Raw genomic sequence first — 22,596 nt, 5'->3', positions numbered from 1 at the left:
GAGTGCAATGACACGGCGTCAGCTCACTGCAACCTCCACCTCCTGGGTTCAAGCGATTCTCCTGCCTCAGCCTCCCGAGCAGCTGGGATTACAGGCATGCACCACCACGCCCTGCTAATTTTGTATTTTTAGTGGAGATGGGATTTCACCATGTTGGTCAGGCTGGTCTCGAACTCCTGAGCTTGTGATCCTCCCACCTCGAACTCCCAAAGTGCTGGGATTACAGGCATGAGCCACCTCGCCTGGCCTATCAACATGTTACTTTTTAGTAGGTCTCAGCTTCTCATTCTGAGATGTGCTTCTATGTATTTAATGATGTCCTCAGGGCAGCCCTTGGAGTCCAGCACGATGGGAATTCATGGAGCACAAACAGTGTGTGTGTTTCTCTCTGCTGTCATTTGCCACAGTCTCTAAAACAAGTAACTGTGTTATTACAGGAGCACAGAATCAAGTTCAGATCCTACTATTGGTCCCTTTAATAGCTGGTATGGACTGTGTTTAAGTAGTATGTGTATTTACCCTTCTGGTGGAGTCATTCTTTACAAATCAAGTTTCATCAATTCATTAATCCCTGCAAACAGAAAAGATTCATGTATTAGCAGCTTTATAAAATGGGATGTCTATGGATGTTTATTCAGTGTCATTATCATGTTTGTTGCAAGGTGATCATCAAACAGGAACCTGGTGAAGCACCTCACGTGCCCGCAACAGGAGCTGCCAGCCAGTCACCACTCCCGCAGTATGTGACTGTGAAAGGGGGTCACATGATAGCTGTGTCCCCTCAGAAACAGGTCATAACTACTGGAGAAGGGATTGCCCAGTCAACAAAGGTTCAGCCCTCCAAGGTTTGTGTTGGGTAGAGGTGGGAAAGTTCACATGTAAATGATGATGTTTGCCTAAATAATCGACAGGTGCTGAAAAGATTCAGGGTGTCAGGGTTGCTGATCCCGTAAGAACCTGTGGGTGAAAGCCCAGCTGGAAAAACAAGTCCATTGGTGTGAAACTCTTCTACTCCTGTAGTAATCATTGGCAAGAGCCGGCTTATGTATTACAAAGGATCCAGGAATGGTCCAAGAGGCAGGGGAACCCTGCTGTCTCTGGCAGTGAAGGCAACTGACTCATAGACACAACTTTCTACTTGATTCATCTCTAAAAGGGATCCGCTGTTGACTTGTTTATTTCTGATAGGAGAATGCTGTAGTTTATACCTCTGATGTTTGGGCTGTTATCTATTTAATGATTCTTAGCTTTTTGTAGAGTTCATTTTTTTTATAATTTAGAGGTACGGGAGAATTAAGGTATTGAGAGAATTTTAAAATAGCACATAGAGGCCGGGCATGGTCACTCATGCCTATAATCCCAGCACTTTGGCAGGACGAGGCAGACAGATTACCTGAGGTCACGAGTTTGAGACCAGCCTGACCAACATGGAGAAACCCCATCTCTACTAAAAATACAAAATTAGCTGGGCGTGGTGGCCCGTGCCTGTAATCTCAGCTGCTCAGGAGGCTGAAGCAGGAGAATCACTTGAACCTGGGAGACAGAGGTTGTGGTGAGCCGAGATCGTGCCACCGCACTCCAACCTGGGTGACAGCGAGACTCCATCTCAAAAAAATAGAAAATAAAAAAATGAAATAGCACATAGAGCCATGTTTTCCTGAATCAGCTGAAATGTAGCCATGTATCACCTAATCATCATTCTGAGGTACATTCTGAGACGTGTCATTAGGTGATTTTGTTGTGTGAACATCACAGTGTACTTAAATCTAGATAGAATAACTAACTACACACCTCGGTTGTATGGTGTAGCCTATTGCTTGTAGGCTGTAAACCTGTTTGGCATGTTACTATTGAATACAATAGGAAGTTGTAATAGGACAGTAAGTATCTGTGGATCTCAACATATCTCACAAAGAAAAGGTACTGTAAAAATACACTGTTATTATCTTATGGGACCATTGTTACATAGGCAGTCTGTCATTGACTGAAACATCGTCAGTGTGGTAGATGACTGTGGAATCAATATTGAGTGCTTTTGTATGCTTTGCTTGTATTTATACATTATCTATAATCCACACACAACCCTGGAGGGTGGGGATTTTCACCCCTGTTTTACAAATGAGGAAACTGTGGCTCAGAGTTTGAACAGCTTCCTTGGAGCATTACAGCTAATAAATGACAAAGTGTTTAAACTCAGGCCTGCTAACTCCAAGTTCCCCATTGCAGAACTAATGAAAAGTAGTTGTCTCTAACCTCGGTATGCTTTTAGAATATCAGGGTTAAATTATCTCAACCTTTGGCGGGTATACTCTAAAACTATTAAGATATGGGCTGGGCGCGGTGGCTCACACGTGTGAGCCACCCAACACTTTGGGAGTCTGAGGCGGGCAGATCACTTGAGGTCAGGAGTTTGAGACCAGCCTGTCCAATGTGGTGAAACCCCGTCTCTACTAAAAATACAAAAGCCGAGTGTGGTGGGTGGCGTGCACCTGTAATCCCAGCTACTTGGGAGGCTGAAGCAGGAGAATCACTTGAACCCAGGAGGAGGAGGTTGCAGTGAGCCAAGATTGTGCCACTGCTTTTCAGCCTGGGTGACAGAGGGATACTGTCTCAAAATCAAAAAACAATGGTCGGACGTGGTGGCTCATGCGTGTAATCCCAGCACTTTGAGAGGCCGAGGCATGCGGATCACCTGAGGTCAGACGTTGAAGACCAGCCAGGTTAACGTGATGAAACTCTGTCTCTACTAAAAATACAAGAATTAGCTGGGCATGGTGGCGGGCTCCTGTAATCCCAACTACTCAGGAGGCTGAGGCAGGAGAATTGCTTGAACGCGGGAGGTAGAAATTGCAGTGAGCCGAGATCGCAGCATTGCACTCCAGCCCGGGCAACAAGAGTGAAACTCTGTCTCCAAAAAAAAAAAAAAAGATTATTATATAGATGTTTTTCAGCTTGAAACCCAGCCTACCTGTTTAAGGAAAATGAATTGTTTTAAGAAGAATCCCCCAAAATAGACAAAGATTTTAGATATTAGGTAGAGATTAGGATCAAGTTAAAAATTCATAGTGAGGGCTGGTCGCAGTGGCTCACGCCTATAATTCCAGCACTTTGGGAGGTCAAGGTGGGTGGATCGCCTGAGGTCAGGAGTTCAAGACCAGTCTGGCCAACATAGTGAACCCTGTCTCTACTAAAAATATAAAAAATTAGCTGGGCTTGGTGGTGGGTGACTATAATCCCAGCTACTCAGGAGGCTGAGGCAGGAGAATCGCTTGAACCCAGCAGGCAGAGGTTGCAGTGAGACGAGATCTTGCCATTGCACTCCAGTTTGGGCAACAAGAGCAAAACTCCATCTCAAAAAAAAAAAAAAAAATTCATAGTGTTATCGGTGGTTCTAGAATCTGTAAGTTTATTAACTACTTTCTCAGACTTACCTGGTTATAAGAATCATCTGCTGATAGCTACCTAGGCCACCATCTCAAACTTAATGAATCAGAATCTTCTTGAGATCCCTGGGAATCTGGGTTTTTAATTTTAATAAGTGTCCCTGCTGATTCATCTGCTTAGGCAGCAGATTTAGGAATCATGATGCTACAGCATCACATTTGATTTTGAGGCATTTATAGCCAGAATGACTAAGACCGGCATCCCCAGCTGCTTCCTAGTGCTCACACTGTGGTTCTGGCTTCAGGGGTAAGAAATCTGCCAAAATCCCTTAGTAAATCAGATATTGTCATCTGAACTTCCTGTTCAGGCTTGTCTTATATGTATCTCAAAATCTGTTTTGCTTCACATAGGGATATATGGTTTTACCGATTTCTGCTTTGAATCTACTTAGCATTGCTGTTTATGTTAGAAGCTCTTGGATAAGTTAGTTTCCATTTTTTGCACTTTGCATATCGCCAGTCCACTCCTCCAGTGATGCTGAGCAACTGTACTGACGGGTCACATGGCCACCTACTTAATGGTAAATGTAAGGTTAGAGGAAATAGTTGGGTGTGTGCCAGAATGGCCTAAATATAGTTTAAGGGCATCTGAAAAGAAAAACCACAGCAAAGTGTGAAAGAACTGCAGAGAAGCAGTAGGGCATGAGATGATACCACTGTTTATCCAGGAAGTGGAATCCATGATTAGCAGTTGAGATAAGGAGCTGTCTGTAAGTACAGACTGTTCCTGGTTATTGCTGAAGTGCATTCCTAGAAACTGTGCCAGAGAACAGGGTCTGGGTGTGTGGTTCATGCCTGTAATTCCAGCACTTTGGGAGGCCGAGGTGGGCAGATCACCTGAGGTCAGGAGTTCGAGACCAGCCTGGCCAACATGGTGAGATCCTGTCTCCACTAAAAATACAAAAATTAGCTGGGCGTGGTGGTGTGTCCTTGTAATCCCAGGTACTTAGGAGGCTGAGGCAGGAGAATTGTTTGAACCTGGAAGATCAAGGTTGCAGTGAACCGAGATCACGCCACTGTACTCCAGCCTGGGAGACAGCAAGAATCCGTCTTTAAAAAAAAAAAAAAAAAGTATACCAGGAAACAGGAGGGTGGCAAAAAATGGCACTGTTTTACCTTCCATGCTACTTTGGGACAACAGAAACACAGCTGATCTTTTTCCTGAAAGTGGGAAGAGGTGCTGCCTTTGCCATGAAAAGGGACAACTGAGGAATAAGTAGTTCCATATTGGAAGGAAGCAGTGTGTTAAAGTAAAAGCAGCATGAGCTTTGCAGTTAGAGCTTGTTGCAAATCTCAGATCTCAGCCACTCATTACTAGTATAACCTGTGCAGGTTCTGAGCCCTGGTCTTTCAGGGTTGTAGAATTAGAGCTTGTATATGAAGGACGTACCTAGCACAGCGCAGGTGCTCAGTAAATAGTAACTAATGTGAGTATCAGGGGTATCCATGCCTAAGTACCATGGTAAAGGTTATCAGTGAGCACTTAACTTGTAAACAGCCGTATTTTTTAATATCTGGAGGGAAAATCTCAGATACAGACTCTTCCCCTTCAGTTTGCTGAAGTAAATTCTGACGTGCCGAAGGTATGTGTAGGAAACAGGGAGGGCAGAGATAAAAACATTTAATCAAAGCATGAATTAAAGTTAAGTGTATAGCAAATATAAAACAACGGGCGTCTGCTTTCTCAAGTTAGAAGGAAATTAGCAATAGAGGATTATTGAATGGGAAGAGAATGAGAAGAGTCGGTAGGTGAATTCAGGCTCTAGGCCGAAAGATGTCTTTTTGGTGGTTGTTGCTGTTGCGGGTTTTTTGTTTTGTTTTGTTTCATGACCATAACTCACCGTAGTCTCAGCCTTCCTACGCTCCAGCAGTCCCACCTCAGCCTCCCAGGACTACAGGTGACACCACCACACCCTATTAGGTTTTTTATTTTTGTTTTTTTCCCTATATTTTGTGAAGACTGGTTTTCACTATGTTGCCCAGGCTGGTCTTGAACTCCTGGGCTCAAGCAATCTGCCTGCCTCAGCCTCCCAAAGTGTTGGGGTTATAAGCATGAGCCACTGTACCTGGCCAAAGTACGTTGTTTAAAAAAACTAACAAACTAATGTTGGGTAATACTGTCTTATTTAAGAGCCCTTACACCTTCTTAGTGGTGTCCATAATCAGCTGCAGAATTTTTCCCAACAGAATGCAGACTTCTTCGTTCTCCTGTTTTCCAGAAGGAAGGTAGGGAGGTGGTGGTGGCCATCTCCCAGGCGGTGTGCACATTGTGGATAAGCTTTGCTAGTAAAGACTGCCCTCCAGTGGCTGACTTGGGATACCAGGTTTCTTTTTGAGACAGTCGCTCTGTTGCCCAGTCTTGACTCACTGCAACTTCTGCCTTCTGGGCTCAAGCTGTACTCCTACTTCAGTCTCTGCGGTAGCTGGGACCGCAGGCCCGTGCCACCACGCCCAGCTAATTTTTTTTTTTTTTTTTTTTTTTTTTTTGAGCTAGAGTCTCGCACCATCGCCTGGGCTGGAGAGCAGTGGCGCGATCTTGGCTCACTGCAGCCTCTGCCTTTTGGGTTCAAGCAATTCTCCTGCCTCAGCCTCCCAGGTACCTGGGATTATAGGCGCCCACCACCATGCCCAGCTAATTTTTTTGTATTTTTAGTAGAGACAGGGTTTCACCATGTTGGCCAGGCTGGTCTCGAACTCCTGACCTTGTGATCCACCCGCCTCGGCCTCCTAAAATGCTAGGATTACAGGCATGAGCCACTGCGCCTGGCCATTTTTTTGTATTTTTTAATAGAGACTGGGTTTCACCATGTTCGTCAGGCTAGTCTCGAACTCCTGACCTCTAATGATCCACCCGCCTCGGCCTCCCAAAGTGCTGGGATTACGGGTGTGAGCCACCATGTCCAGCAGGATACCAGGTTTTACCAGGCTCTTGGAGAAATTGTGTGTCATATCCTGAAAACTTTGAAGCAGTTGGCATAAGAAGGGAAAAGCAAGTTGGGTGCATGTAATTTGAGGAAAGAAATTGAAGTAGGTCTAAAATGTGTGTATTGTTTTCCTTAAGTTCTTTCTTTGTTAGTTTAGGAACATAAAAGATTCTGTGTAATTTAACTTGTGAAATAGGTTATTAAGTTTGGTGTGTTTAGGAGGTATGAAGACTGCTATCTTAGTTAAGAGAAGAGTTCAGCTACTACAGCACAGACACCTGAACACCAGAACCTTACGTAAGTTTATTTCCCTCACCCAGTCGTCAAGAATCTAGATTCCTCCTGCCTTTCCTTTTTTGCTCTGCCATTCTCAAAATTTGACTTTCAGCTTGTGGACTAAGAAAACACTTCATCTCGTGCTTCCACGTTCACACTTCTTGCCAGAAGGAAGGGAGCAGGGGGAGAACTGAGGGCAGACACAGCCCGAAAGTTGCACTCACTTCTGCACACATCCCGTTAGCCAGAAACCAGACGGCCACTCCTAGGTCCGGGAGGGCTGGGAAATAAAGAGTTGTGATTCCATGTGGCCATTCCCCCAGCTGAAAACTGGGGGCTCTGTTACATGAGAGGAGAAGGAAATAATAGATATTGGGGTTCAACTAGCAGTTTCTGCCACACCCCCAAAAAGTTTTGCTACATTAAGGTTTTTTTTTTTTCTTTTGTAAATATACAGAAAAGTTCTTTATCAGTAAGAAGGGTTTCCATATTTCCACATCACTAGGAGGATGACCTTGCCCTGCTCTGTGGCTACAGAAACTCTACAGGTCCCTGCAGAATGAAGTTCATGCAGTTAAAACAGAGATGTAGGCCAGGTGTGGTGGCTCATGCCTGTAATCCCAGCACTTTGGGAGGCCGAGGAGGACAGATCACCTGAGGTCAGGGGTTCGAGATCAGCCTGGCCAACATGGAGAAACCCCATCCCTACTAAAAATACAAAATTAGCCAGGAGGGGTGGTGCGTGCCCATAATCCCAGCTGCTCAGGAAGCTAAGGCAGGAGAATTGCTTGAACTCAGGAGGCGGAGGTTGCCGTGAGCCAAGATCGCGCCACTGCACTCCAACCTGGGCAACAAGAGCAATACTCTGTCTCAAAAAAAACAAAAACAGAGATGTAGATGTGGGTAATAAGGGATGTTTCAGCCAAACCAGGAGAGCCGGGGGGGAATTTGTCTTCATTCTAGGTTAACTTGCTTTTTAAAATTGGTTATTTTATTTTGTTTCTTCTTTCCTTCCCTCCTTTCTTAAACATACAGAAAAGTAGAGAGAATATTGTGATGAATCCCACTTGCCTATTACCCAGTTTCAACAATTAACAGCATTTTACTCATCTTAATTTCTCTTCCTGGAATATTGTAAAGTAGCAGGCAGATCCCAGTGTTGTATAATTCACTCAAGATTAATTTCTGTTTCACCCGCTGAATCCAGAGGTTAAGATCGAGGTCTCTGCCTTGGCCAAATGTGGAAGACAGCCACAAATGTCTGTCCTTTGGCTGTCCTTTGCTGGTCTCCACGTCCCCTTGTGGATTATTATTCTTTTTTTTTTTTTGAGACGGAGTCTCGCTCTGTCACCCAGACTGGAGTGCAGTGGCACGATCTCGGCTCACTGCAAGCTCCGCCTCCCGGGTTTACACCATTCTCCTGCCTCAGCCTCCCGAGTAGCTGGGACTACAGGCGCCCGCCACCTCGCCCGGCTAGATTTTTGTATTTTTTTAGTAGAGACGGGGTTTCACCGTGTTAGCCAGGATGGTCTCGATCTCCTGACCTCGTGATCCGCCCGTCTCGGCCTCCCAAAGTGCTGGGATTACAGGCGGATTATTATTCTTTAGTTGAAGTGTTGTTATGAACAACAACAGCTGTCTTGTTAGCTAGGCATCCTATTAACTTGTTCTCATTTTGCTTCTGATTTTGGGGGTAAATGTTATCCATATCTATATCCATACTATAGATGAGGTGGCTGATGCTAAAACTCAGAGAGGTTAAATCACTTACCTAGCTACTAACTAATAATAACTAACCTGGGAAACCAGATCTGTCTGCTTACCGAAAACTACACTGTTTCCTCTTTGTGACACTGTGGTTTATAATACTTGATTAAGGTACTGTTTTTGTTTTTTTTTTTCTGAGACGAAGTCTTGCTCTGTCACCAGGCTGGAGTGCAGTGGCGCGATCTCAGTTCACTGCAACCTCTGCCTCCTGGGTTCAAGCGATTCTCCTGCCTCGGCCTCCCGAGTAGCTGGGGCTACAGGCGCCCACCACCTCGCCCGGCTAATTCCTTGTAATTTTAGTAGAGATGAGGTTTCGCCATGTTGGCCGAGATAATCTCGATCTCTTGACCTTGTGATCCACCCGCCTTGGCCTCCTAAAGTGCTGGGATTACAGGCATGAGCCACCGCGCCTGGCCAAGGGACTGTTTTCTTTACATCAGCTGTGTTATTCGAGTACCTGGTAAATGTATTTTACTGTACTCACAGTCTTTGAACAGAAACCATGTATGATATAGTAATTTTTTATTTAAAACTTCCTACTTATCAGTTGCATATGGTTTATCATTTCATTCTACCTTCTGAATAACCTTATTTTAAAATTTAGAAATACTCTAAAATTCCAGCAACATAGGTGGAGAATTAAGTAATCAGTATGCCCATATCCTCCACCCCAAATTTACATAATCATGTTTACTTCAGATCTTTTTTCTCCAAATAAAACATTTCTGATAAAGTTGAAGTCCACTTTGTTCTTCCCAGAGGCAGCAAGCACTGTCATGACTTTGATGTGTAGCCTTCTACTCCGTGCATTTCATTACATGAATACATGGTCATAGGAAACATAATGTTGTTTGTGTTTTGAAGGTTTACATAAAAGATATTTCTACTTACATTTTTCTGCAACTCCCTTTTCACTTTCTTATTCTTCCAGTCTGTTCATACTATTATATCCCTAATATATATAGTTCTAATTCATTTATTTTTAGTATGACCTTTCATTGTCTGTCTTATGCCACAGTTTGTCCATTCCTCTGTCTGTAGACGTTAAGAATGGTGTTGCATGCTGGAGACATTAAGATTGCTAACAGCTTTTGGTAAAAATAATGCTGTGTTGGACATTGTTGTATACGTTCCCTTGAACACATGTCTGTTTCTCTAGGATATACACCTAAAAACAGAGTTCCTACTATATGGGGGTATGTGAATTTTCCGTTTTGGCAGATAGGCCAGTACCTCTCTGGAATGGCTGTCCAAATTTATCTTCCTACCAGCAGTGAGCAAAAATTCCTATTTTCCCCACAGCCTCTAGTAACTTCTTGGTGTTTTCAGACTTTTAAGCTTTTTTTTCCCCCAATCTGATGGGTGATCCTGTTTGTCTTTTTTGCCTTAAGAAGGTAAATCATTTACATTTCTTCTAACCTTGTGGAAGTCTGTTCATCTAGTTTCTGGTGAGAAGTTCTTTTTATGAAATAAAGAGCTGGGGAGTGGAAAACACTGTTCCAATTTGCCATTCATTCAGTGTTTCCTTTAATTGAACATCCTATTGTTGACTTTGTTTTAAAAACACTCCTATTTTCTCAAAAGAATTTATTTTACTTTTGAAACTAGATACTTCTAATTTTCATTATTTGGGTACTGGGGTCTTTTTTTTTTTTTGAAGCAGTTAAATATTATTATTATTTTTTTTTTTTGAGACGGAGTCTTGCTCTGTCGCCCAGGCTGGAGTGCAGTGGTGGGATCTCAGCTCACTGCAAGTTCCACCTCCCAGGTTCACGCCATTCTCCTGCTTCAACCTCCCCAGTAGCTGGGACCACAGGCGCCCGCCACCACACCTGGCTAATTTTTTATATTTTTAGTAGAGACAAAGTTTCACGTGTTAGCTAGGATGGTCTCGATCTCCTGACCTCATGATCCACCCACCTCAGCCTCCCAAAGTACTGGGATTACAGGCATGAACCACCGCACCTGGCCTAAGTGTTATTCTTGCTTTTTTTTTTTTTTTTTCCTTAGACAGGGTCTTGCTCTGTCATCCAGGCTGGAGGGCAGTGGTATGATCATGGCTCACTGCAGCCTTGAACTCCTAGGCTCAAGGGATCCTCCCCTGCCTCAGCCTCCTGAATAGCTGGGACTACAGATGTGTGCCACTGTACTGGCTAATGTTTTTTTTTTAGACAGAGTCTTACTCTGTCACCCAGACTGGAGTGCAGTGGCATGATCTCTGCTCACTGCAACCTCCGCCTCCCAGGTTCAGGGGATTCTTCCACCTCAGCCTCCAGAGTAGATGGGACTACATGTGCATACCCCCATGCCCGGCTAATTTTTGTATTTTTAGTAGAGACTAGATTTCACTATGTTGGCCTGGCTGGTCTCGAACTCCTGACCTCAAATGATCCTCCTGCCTTGGCCTCCCAAAGTGCTGGGATTACTTAAAGGCGTGAGCCACCATGCCCGGCCAAACTTTATACTTCTGAATTTCCCAAATTTTCTATTAAAGTAAGTTATAAAAAGTAGCTTAGGTAAGACAACAATTGTTAAGATTCTATTATTGTAATACCCAAGTGTAAGAAATACGGTTGCCGTTCACACCTGTGTAGGTAGGTTTCCTAGATGACCGAATTAGGCTGCATGTATTGTGTGCCAGTCTTTGTTTTGCTCTTTGTCAAAACAGTGACTGCTGTTCTAAGAGCTCTCGAAGCACCGTTGGACTCTGCTCTGTTTTGAACAGGTTGTTGGGGTACCAGTTGGGTCTGCTTTACCTTCAACAGTGAAGCAGGCTGTGGCGATCAGTGGTGGCCAGATCCTGGTAGCCAAGGCCAGCTCTTCTGTCTCCAAAGCAGTTGGTCCAAAGCAAGTTGTGACCCAAGGAGTTGCCAAAGCAATTGTGAGTGGAGGTGGAGGAACCATTGTTGCTCAGCCAGTGCAGACCTTAACCAAGGCCCAGGTCACTGCCGCTGGTCCTCAGAAGAGTGGATCCCAGGGTTCAGGTAAAACGGATCATCACTGGGGGCCCTTTCAGCAGAAGCTCTGTCCAATATTTCCTTTGCTAGTGATTTTATTTGCTATTTGATCTTGTCTAGGAAAGCCTAGTTAGGTTGATGCTGTAAGAAGTGTATTGAAATGTTTGTTCTTTTTTATGGGACATTTCACATAAAGGTCTGTAGGTATTTAGCTTTAAGTTTACACACACACACACACACACACACACACACACACACACACCATTTCTCAGTACCGTGGGGGATTGGTTCCAGGACCCCCTACTGCAGGTAGCAAAATCTACAGATGCTCGAGTCCCCTATGCAGATCTTCTGGTGTACTTTTACATCACCTCTAGGTTATTTTAATACCTAATAACAATGTAAATTCTGTGTAAATAGTTGTTACACTCTGTTGTTTAAGGAATAATGACAAGAAAAAGTCTGTACATGTTCAGTACAGATGTACTCATCTTTTTTTCTCCCAATCTATGGGGATACAGAGAGCCAACGGTACTTGCCAGTCAGGAGCACAAATTTGCCCTAACTTTGACTTTAAACAAATGGGGGAAAATATGTATTCCTCCATAGATAGGGTGATTGTTTCATTAATTGTCCAAACCACAGTATTTATGAGAGTAAAAAGAGTCACTGTTAATAATTACAATGGGACGGGTGTAACCTAGAACTGTTTTAGGCAGAACCAGGACATACGGTCACCCTATTATATACAAATATAAAGAGCCTCTGGCAGGCTTTTCTGGTCTATAAATTATTTTTTAATTAGCAGGATATTTAAGAATATCAGTCTTTAAAGCACTGTGCATCTGGGAAACAAACTTTGAGTTTATTGCTTGTTAGTGTTCTAAAATAAGATTTTATTGCCTTTTTAGAGTGTTGCCCTTAGTTTCAATTTATCTTACAATTTTTTCTCCTTTACCATTTTAGTAATGGCAACATTGCAGCTACCAGCCACTAATTTGGCCAACTTGGCAAATTTGCCTCCTGGCACTAAACTCTACCTAACTACAAACAGCAAGAACCCTTCAGGAAAAGGAAAACTGCTGCTGATCCCTCAGGGAGCCATCCTGCGAGCTACAAACAGTGCTAGTAAGTGAAACCGTTGGGTTGAATCGTTTGGTTGTTGGTTCTGTGTGTGTGTTCATCTTATCCACCTGAGGGTAGTTCTTACCTGTTTCAGAAAGCATTTCCGTAACTCTGTTGGGTGGTGTAATGGTAGCATTTGCCCAGATGGATTTAACACATAACGATAATTTAACTAGAAGTGGATTTGCTCCTCAGCATTTGGGATCAGGAATGAATCACACTGGAGAGAGATGGCTAGTGAGGCTGTTAGGAGAAAGCCGTCTACAGGAACCATGAATGAAGTGGTGTCTGAAAATTATCTGGTGATACCTGAGGGAAGATCCATCTACTCAGAGAAGCTGGAAGTCTATTTTTGGGGACAGGTTGGCATAGGATTGGAATTGAGTGCGTCCGTTTGGCTTTGTTTAGATAGGGGTCCCAAACCCCTGGGCCGCACAGCAGAAGGTGAGCGGAGGGTGAAGGAGCATTACTGTCTGAGCTCTGCCTCCCGTCAGATCAGCAGTGGTGCTAGATTCTCATAGGAGCGCAAACCCTGTTGAGAACTGTGCATACGAGGGATCTAGGTGGCGTGCTCCTTATGAGAATCTAATGCCTGATGATCTGAGGTGGAACAGTTTCATCCCAAACCACCCCCCACCTCCTGCCCCAATTCATGGACAAATTCTCTTCCATGAAACTGGTCCCTGGTGCCACAAAGCTTGGGGGCAGCTGGTTTGGATGTATTCCTTACTTCTGCTAGGTTTAGAGATGGAAAGAGAAATACAGACTCTGCCTAGGTGTGTAAGTCTTAAAGCCCCATGGCAATGAGGCAGTTTATTTGCAGTTACAGAAACTTTTGCTTTGACGTATCGAGAAAAACAATTGGGGCAGTGTTGAAGAGGATAGGATAAAAGGAAATTATTTCTTTCTGAATCAGAAGTAGAAAGGTATAGCATTCAGGGTCATTAAAAGTTAACCACCCTTGCCAAAATGCAGTGTGTCAGCTAACCGTCCTTGTGTTCATTGACCATGATGGGTCAGTTCCACTCTCACTTGGTATTTTTTCCTCGTACCTAAGCAGTGGTCTGTCCAAAAGTTAAATATGTAAGAAAAGCACAGTGTAAATATAAATATTTCAGAAGTCATCCAGGGAGCTACTTAGATTCTTGTGATATTCTTGGGGCAAAAATAAACCATTGGGAAGGAAGTTGTTGCAGTAATCACTGGAATGAAGGTGGAGAAGGAAATTGGAAATATTCTTGAGTGAATATTCATAGTCCAGGTAGTTCAAATGCATTATCTCACCAAAAGAGAAGGAAAAAGAGTTTTGACGTGGGATTTGAAAGGCAAAGAAGAATGGGGTCCTGGGGTCATTGTAAATGAAGGAAAGTCTTCATTTTTCCCAAGGCAGGGAGACAGCATTGAGCAGTGTAAAGTTACACTAAATTCCAGCAATTCACTGACATTGAATCAGATGCCCAAAAGTTGGGAAGCACCTATCTGAGCACATTTAAGTGTTGATTAAAATACTTGGCTAGAGGCTAGGTGCAGTGGCTCACACCTGTAATCCCAGCACTTCGGAGGGCCAAGGCGGGCGGATCACGAGGTCAAGAGATCGAGACCATCCTGGCCAACATGGCGAAACCCCCTCTCTACTAAAAATACAAAATTAGCTGGGCGTGGTGGCACGCGCCTGTAGTCTCAGCTACTTGGGAGGCTGAAGCAGGAGAATCGCTTGAACCCGGGAGGCAGAGGTTGCAGTGAGCCAAGATCTTGCCGTTGCACTCCAGCCTGGCGATAGAGTGAGAAGTGAGACTCCGTCTCAGAAAAATACTTAGCTAGAAAATGTCAGTAGCGAGCCTTCTCTTGATCTCCCATGACCACGTCAGCGTATCTTCATTGTACTCAGAGCCGAAATACAGTCAGTTGTCATGCAGTTGAAAGGAAATAGATTCTGATCTAAAAATCTAGGATGTTCTCCTCACTCTTGTCACAGGATAGGTAGATTACAGAAAAGAAGGAGGAAAATGGGAAAGGAGAAGGAATGGCACTAAAAGGGAAACATGTCTCTGGGCTCATTTTTATGTTAAAGCTTTGCTCGCTACATTTTGTGATGTGGCTGTCATTCACTGTATGTTTAGATCTCCAGTCTGGCTCGGCTGCCAGTGGTGGGAGCGGTGCCGGAGGAGGAGGAGGTGGTGGAGGCGGTGGCAGTGGTGGAGGCAGCAGTGCAGGAGGAGGAGGAGGAACAGGAGGAGGAACAGCAGGAGGAGGAACTCAAAGTACCGCTGGCCCTGGAGGGATATCTCAGCACCTGACTTACACATCTTACATCCTCAAGCAAACTCCCCAGGTCTGGTTATCTGTAACTGATATTTGAAATCATTTAGCTATTTGGTAACTATGCTTAATTATAATTGATTGACCTTTACAGCTCTGGGATCAGGATTCAATACTAATACCTTAGCCATGTTATCTATAGCTGTATCTTGGCTGGGTGTGGTAGCTCATGCCTGTAATCCTAGCACTTTGGGAGGCCAAGGTGGGTGGATCGCTTGAGCCCAGGAGCTCGAGACCAACCTGGGCAACATGGCGAAACCCTGTCTCTACTAAAAATACCAAAATTAGCTGGGCGTGGTGGTGCATGTCTGTAGTCCCAGCTACTCTGAAGGTTGAGGTGGGAGGATTGCTTGAACCTGGGAGGTTGAGGCTGCAGTGAGCTGAGGTCGCACCACTCCACTCCACCCTGGGTGACAGAGCAAGACCCTGTCTCAAAAAAAAAAAAAAGAAAAAAAAAACTTTTTATCTTTTTGTGCTCGTTTTGAGAGAAGAGGAAATAGAGATTGAGAAACACTTTAGTAACTTATCCAGGATCTTCCTGCTAAGCTAATGGTAGAATTTGGGTTTAAGCCAGGCACAGTGGCTCACGCCTGTAATCCCAGCACTTTGGGAGGCCAAGGCAGACAGATCACCTGTCAGGAGTTCAAGACCAGCCTGGCCGACATGGTGAAACCCTGTCTCCACTAAAAATACAAAAATCAGTTGGATGTGGTAGTGCATCCCTGTAATCCCAGCTACTTGGGAGGCTGAGGCAGGAGAATCTCTAGAACCCACGAGACAGAGGTTGCAGTGAGCTGAGATCACTCCATGGTATTCTAGCCTGGGCGACAGAGTGAGACTCTGTCTCAAAAAAAAAAAAAAAAAAAGAATTTGGGTTTAAACCCAGATCTTCCTGCCTTAAAGAAAGATTTCTACTATGCTGATTGCCTCCCAAATCCATGAGGTAATAAACTATTAATGTACAGTTGAAAAGTTGCTCGTAGAAGGGAGTGATCAAAGAGACAGTATCAAGTTGTAATATTTAGAGTTAGGTTAGATTTGATTAGGAACGGGTTTCCTCCTCCTCTCCTCTTGTCATTAAAGTCTTGGCTCTTTTCGAAGGAAAGTCATAGAATTTTGGTTCCAGATGTTCTTATTGAGAAAGATGTATAGTTATCAGTCTGAATGATTAAATCCAGCTTTGAGGACTAAATTGCAAAACAGAGTTTTCAACAGACTGCTCTGTAACTACGGTGCAAAGTTTGAGAGGTGGGGATGACTGTTGGAAGTAATACTTAGAGCACAGCTATTCTTTTGAATTATTTTGCCTACTTCGCAGAATTAAAGGGGAGAGCGTTGTAGCGTGTAAGATGGGACGTTACATGTTATTTAGGGGATCAGAACAGTCCATTTGAATTTAACAAATTATCGGTTAGTTCTTTGTATTTTTTTCTAACTTAGGGCACATTTTTAGTTGGCCAGCCATCACCCCAGACTTCTGGAAAACAACTCACCACTGGGTCAGTGGTCCAAGGAACCCTGGGAGTCAGCACGTCTTCTGCACAAGGACAACAAACGCTAAAGGTCATCTCTGGACAGAAAACCACGTTGTTTACACAGGTAAATATGCCCATGCACACACCCCAAATATGGGGTGACTGTGGCATTTATTTACATATTTACATGTAGTTTCTCTCTCTTCACAAAGAAATTAAGGTTACATAAGAAAATGAATAATAAGGCCCGGAGTGGTCGCTCAAACACCTGTAATCCCAGCACTTTGGGAGGCCGAGGTGGGTTAATTGCCTGAGGTCAGGAGTTCGAGACCAGCCTGGCCAACATAGTGAAACCCTGTCTCTACTAAAAATACAAAAATTAGCCGGGCGGGATGGTGCGCACCTATAGTCCCAAGTACTCAGGAGGCTGAGGCAGGAGAATCTCTCGAACCCGGGAGGCAGAGGTTGCAGTGAGCCGAGATTGCGCCATTGCATTCCAGCCTGGGCGACAGAGCGAGATTCTGTCTCAAAAAAAAAAAAAAAGAAAGAAAGAAAGAAAAGGAACAATAAAAAAATATAGAAAAACAAAAACGAATCTTGAGGTTTGGGAAAATATAAGTAGAATGAGAGAATTAAGGCCCCAGGTGTTATTCTGATATGTAAACAGTTAAGATATCTTGCACAGTTAATAAAATCAAGGTATAAATTTTATAGCAAAGACAAAATGAGAAGCATGGTCAGTTTTAAAGTCACACTATATGTGAGAAAGAAAAAACACATATTTCGTTAGAAGAAACAAAGCTTTCTTGACACTTTGTTGTAAAATTTCTCCAGATGGACTTCACGTAGAAGGGGGGGGGGATCCGCCTGCCTCGGCTTCCCAAAATGCTGGGACTACAGGCATGACCCACCACACCTGGCCTTGTTTAGAATTTTTGCAAGGGATACTGGTCAGTAGTTTTCTTAGTAATTTCTGTCTGGTTTGGTATCAGGGTAATACTGGCCTCATAAAATGAAGTGAAAGCTTTTTCTTGCTTTTCTTTTTATTGGAAGAGTTTATATAGAATTGGTACTATTTCTTAACTATTTAATTGAATATACCAGTAAAAGCCATATTAGCCTGGAGTTTTCCTAATTGAGAAGGTTTTTATACTACAGTTTTAAATTTCAGTTTATTTACTAGATATGGGACTGTTCAGGTCATTTCTTTTCTTTTCTTTTCTTTTTGTATATGTTTTTTTGAGACAGAGTCTTGCTCTGTTGCCCAGGCTCCTGGGTTCAAGCAGTTCTCCTGCCTCGTCCTCTCAAGTAGCTGTAATTACAGGAGCCCACCACCACGCCTGGCTAATTTTTGTATTTTTAGTAGAGACGGGGTTTTACCATGTTGGTCAGGCTGATCTCGAACTCCTGACCTCGTGATCTGCCTGCCTCGGCCTCCCAAAGTTCTGGGATTACAGGCACAAGCCACCATGCCCAGCCCATTTTCATTCTTGCTTTCGATAATTATGTGTCTTCTCTTTTTATTGATCAGTCTAGCCAGGGGTTTATCAGTTGTATTGATCTTTTCAAATTAGCAGCATTTGGTGTCCTAATTTCTTTTTTGTCAGATGTCCTTACCCATGTTAAACAGATACAAGGCCCCGCAATTCACTGTAGGCAGTTCTTTTAAATCTTCCTCAGATTTCATACCTGCTTGTGTTGCAGCAGTGCGCAGGTGAGACGATTCCTGTTGCCCCTCCCTCCATGCAGGGACTGGCTATCTTTAATCTTCAGGTTACTTGGCTACTTTGGATTTCAGCCCTCCAATATGTTTCAGAAAAACAAGATTTTGTAGTGTATTCAGCCTTTTCTTGTTAGAGTAGGAGCAACCATGCTTTACAGCCCTCTGTTTCCTATGTGAAAGCAAAAGTCCCTGACCAAACGGATTTTAACTTGACAGAGAAAACTTTATTTTTATTTGTTTATTTATTTATTTTATTTTTTTTGAGATGGAGTCTCGCTCTGTCGCCCAGGCTGGAGTGCAGTGGCCGGATCTCAGCTCACTGCAAGCTCCGCCTCCCGGGTTTACGCCATTCTCCTGTCTCAGCCTCCCGAGTAGCTGGGACTACAAACGCCCGCCACCTCGCCCGGCTAGTTTTTTGTATTTTTTAGTAGAGACGGGGTTTCACCATGTTAGCTAGGATGGTCTTGATCTCCTGACCTCGTGATCTGCCCGTCTCGGCCTCCCAAAGTGCTGGGATTACAGGCTTGAGCCACCGCGCCCGGCCTTGTTTATTTTTTTATATATTTTTTTGAGACGGAGCCTTGCTTCATCCCCAGGCTGGATTGCAGTGGTACAGTCTTGGCTCACTGCAGCCTCCGCCTCCTGGGTTCAAGCAGTTCTCCTGCCTCAGCCTCCTGTGTAGCTGGGATTACAGGTGCGGACTGCCACGCCTGGCTAATTTTTGTATTTTTAGTAGAGGTGGGGTTTCACCATGTTGGCCAGGATGGTCTCAATCTCTTGACCTTGTGATCTGCCTGCCTCGGCCTCTCAACGTACTGGGATTACAGGTGTGAGCCGCTGCACCCAGCTTTTACTTTTTTTTTTTTTTAATTTTTTTATCTTTCTGACTCAAGATCTAACAGAAAAAACTTTAAATTGCTGTGGTTTCAGATTACGTAATACAACTAAACTTGAGGAAACTTCCACTAGTTGAGCTTTAGTGTAGCATCAGAGAAGAGTAACAACAGTACTTGAAAGAGCTGTTAAAATACTTTTCCCTTTTCCAACTACATATGGGGATATATCTCAGACCAACACAGCAAGCACCGCAGGAAGGAGGAAGCAGGGGGCGCAGGGCATGGAGAGTACTGGAAACTGAATAGAACTGGCTGCTCTTGCTGCAGTACCCAACACATGACCCTTCTAGTTGCCTCAAGCTTCTGCCATCACCAGATGTGGAGCGTATCTAGCATTTTTCCACGCTTCTGTGGCAGATTCTCCTGGCATGTCCTGCGTAAGGCTTTTATCACTTGGCGAGGCTTTCTTCTGCAGCTTCTTGTCTGTTTTTCAGAGTTGCTTGTCCACTATTGGACTCCTCAACTAGTTCTTGAACACAACCAGGAGAATACATTTATTTATTTATTTATGCCTTTTCTGGTTTTTTTTGGATTTGGTGCTGAGACGAGTATTGCTGTCCACAGTGAAGATAAAATGGCACAAATGTTTATGCAGTGAACTCTGTGGCAGCAAAATACATAAAGTGCAAAGACTATTAAGAATATGAGGAGAATTTGATAAAACTGCAGTCACAGAGAAGAATTTTAACATGTCTCTCAGCATTTAGCTAATCAAGTGGATAAATCTTTTTTATTATAAAGGATTTGTATTGGAATAACACTACTAACAGGCTTAATTCTGTATCATGGAGACACGGAATACACATTTTGCTTGTATGTCTATGGAACGTTAACAAATTGATTATATACTTCGCCACAAAGAGAATCTCTTAGCATATTTCAAAAGTAGCATCCAATGTGCTTCATGCTGTTACTCAATAAAAAAATCAACAACAACCAAAAAACTTGAAAATTAAAATACTCTTCTAAATTCTTGGGTCAAAAAAATCCAAATAAATTATGGATGATTTTAGCTGTTAATACAAATGACAATTTTATTAGGGTTCCCCAGAGAAACAGAACAAATATAATATATAGATACTAAGAGGAAATATATTACGGGAATTGGCTCATGTGATTATGGAGACCGAGGAGTCCCACGACATGCTGTTAGCAGGCTGGAGAGCAGGATAGCTAGTGATGTGATTCAGTCTGATTACAAAGGCCTGAGAACCAGCGGGGATGGGAGTGAGGGGCACACTGGCATTAAGTCCTGGAGTCTGAAGGCCTGAGAACCAGGAGCTCTGATGTCTAAGGGTAGGAGAAGATTGATGTCTCAGCTTAGGAAGAGAGAGAGAGAATTCGCCCATTGTCCGCCTTTTTGTTCTATTCAGGTCCTTGACAGATTGGATGATGTCTGCCCACGTTGGCAAGGGCGGATCTTCTTTACTCTGTCTAGTGATTCAGATGCTGGTCTCTTCCAGAAATAATATTTTATCAGGTATCTGGGCATCCCCCAACCCAGGGGGGGATTTTATGTCAACTCAAGTTGACATAAAATTAACCATCACAACAGTACTTCCTATTAAAACCTGTGGAAACAACCCAGACCAGGCTCAAGAAAATTCAAAGCTTTAAATGCTTTTTCCTTTTAGCCCCACATCCTTTAAGATATAACAAAATAATGCATAAATCATAAGTATACTGTTCAATGAGTTTTATACTCATGCAACCACTATCGCAATCAAGATATAGGATAGTTCTATCACTCTATCACTCTTTTTTTTTTTTTTTTTTTTTCCCTGAGGCGAAGTTTCGCTCTTGTTGCCCAGACTGGAGTGCAATGGCATGATCTCAGCTCCCCGCAAACCTCCACCTCCCAGGTTCAAGCGATTCTCCTGCCTTAGCCTCCAGGTAGCTGGAATTACAAGCATGTGCCACCACCCCCAGCTAATTTTGTATTTTTAGTACAGATGGGGTTTCTCCATGTTGGTCAGGCTGGTCTCAAACTCCTAACCTCAGGTAGTTCGCCTGCCTCGGCCTCCCAAAGTGCTGGATTATAGGCATGAGCCACCGCGCCCGACCCAGTTCTATCACTCTTAAAACATTCCCTGGTTCAGGCACTATGGCTCATGCCTATAATCCCAGTACCTTGAAGGTCTGAGGCAGGAGGATCACTTAAGCCCAGGAATTTGAGACCAGCCTGGGTGACATAGGGACACCTTGTCTCTACCGAAAAAAAAAAAAATTAAAGGCCGGGTCTGGTGGCTAATGCCTGTAATCCCAGCACTCTTTGGAGGCTGAGGCAGGTGGATCACGAGGTTAAGAGATCAAGGCCATCCTGGCCAGCATGGTGAAACCCTGTCTCTACTAAAAATACAAAAATTAGCTGGGCATGGTGGTGTGCACCTGTAGTCCCAGCAACTCCGGAGGCTGAGGCAGTAGAATTGCTTGAACCGGGGAGGCGGAGGTTGCAGTAAGCCAAGATTGCGCCACTGCACTCCAGCCCCCCCCAAAAAAATAAGAAATACATAATTTGTAAGTGGTTCTCCAGTACTAAAATGCTAAGCCTATATCTAGTTTAGAAGACCATTCACTTACCCATTTAAATCTGGCCCCGTCTAGGGTTGATTTTCACGTTTAAAGATTATACGTACGTTTAAGAGTACGTTGTAATCAATTATTTTGAAAACAAGTGACCTATTATCTTGGAAGACACTGCTGCCAAATAGTAACTTGCAATTGCATTTCTTTACTTGTTCTATATTGGGGTAAAGGGATATTTATAAGTGAAAGGTCATAAAATTTGGAGCTTGTTAGAAAGGTGCATAAACACCTCATGTGGGTTCGATTGGTAAGACTTTCCTGGCTGGTCTCCAATTCTTGGGGCATATCTCAACTGTCAGTAAGGAATGAGTTATGTCTATTATCCCAGTCTACACGATTATTTCTGCCCATTTTGTTTCTGCAGGCAGCTCATGGAGGACAGGCATCTCTAATGAAAATATCCGATAGCACCTTGAAGACTGTGCCAGCCACCTCACAGCTCTCAAAGCCTGGAACCACAATGCTGAGAGTAGCAGGAGGGGTTATCACAACTGCCACTTCCCCAGCTGTGGCCCTCTCAGCAAATGGTCCTGCACAACAGGTGAGAAATAGCACGTCAGTAGAGAATCCTAATGAAACATGAAGGTGGTATAAATACATGGAAGATGTCCAGTAGGCACACCAGTGGGCCTTTTAAAAATACTGAACTATTGCTTTTTTTTCTTTTTTCTTTTTTTTCAAAAAAAAAGAAATATTCACATACCATAGAAGTCCCCATTTTATAGTATACAGTTCAGTAGTGCTTGTTATCATTCACGTGGTTGTGCAGCTCTCATTACCATCGTCTAATCCCAGAATATTTTATCCCAAAAAGAAGCCCAGTACCCATCAGCACTCACGCCCATTCCACCTTCTGTAGTTCTAGGCAACCGCTGACCTACTTTCTTTCTCTGGATTTGCCTATTTTAGACATTTCATATAACGGAGTCATAGAACATGCCCTTTTGGGTCTTTTCTGGTGCTTAGCGTTACTTTTCACAGTTCATCCATGTGTGACTTGCATCAGTACTCCTTCCTTTTCGTGGCTGGATAATACCCAGTTTGATGGATATACCATATTTTGTTTACCCATTCATCAGTTGATGGGCAATGGAATTATTTTCTA

At 43.6% G+C, this 22,596-nt stretch overlaps 1 protein-coding gene across 6 annotated transcripts in view; it reads left to right on the top strand.

The window, feature by feature from the left end:
• Positions 1 to 22,596, top strand: part of YEATS2 (YEATS domain containing 2) — a 109,731-nt gene that overhangs the window by 61,179 nt on the left and 25,956 nt on the right. For all 6 annotated transcript variants that reach the window (XM_073023418.1, XM_073023414.1, XM_073023416.1 and 3 more), the window contains 6 exons: positions 663 to 845; positions 11,136 to 11,394; positions 12,334 to 12,495; positions 14,613 to 14,824; positions 16,252 to 16,410; positions 21,856 to 22,032. In XM_073023418.1, coding sequence (XP_072879519.1) covers positions 663 to 845; positions 11,136 to 11,394; positions 12,334 to 12,495; positions 14,613 to 14,824; positions 16,252 to 16,410; positions 21,856 to 22,032 — 1,152 coding nt within the window. The remainder of the gene's footprint in view (positions 1 to 662; positions 846 to 11,135; positions 11,395 to 12,333; positions 12,496 to 14,612; positions 14,825 to 16,251; positions 16,411 to 21,855; positions 22,033 to 22,596) is intronic.

This window comes from Chlorocebus sabaeus, chromosome 15 (assembly GCF_047675955.1).
Source record: "Chlorocebus sabaeus isolate Y175 chromosome 15, mChlSab1.0.hap1, whole genome shotgun sequence".
NCBI lineage: Eukaryota > Metazoa > Chordata > Mammalia > Primates > Cercopithecidae > Chlorocebus > Chlorocebus sabaeus.
The sequence above is the reverse complement of the archived record's forward strand: the minus strand, read 5'-3'. Positions and strand labels throughout refer to the sequence as shown.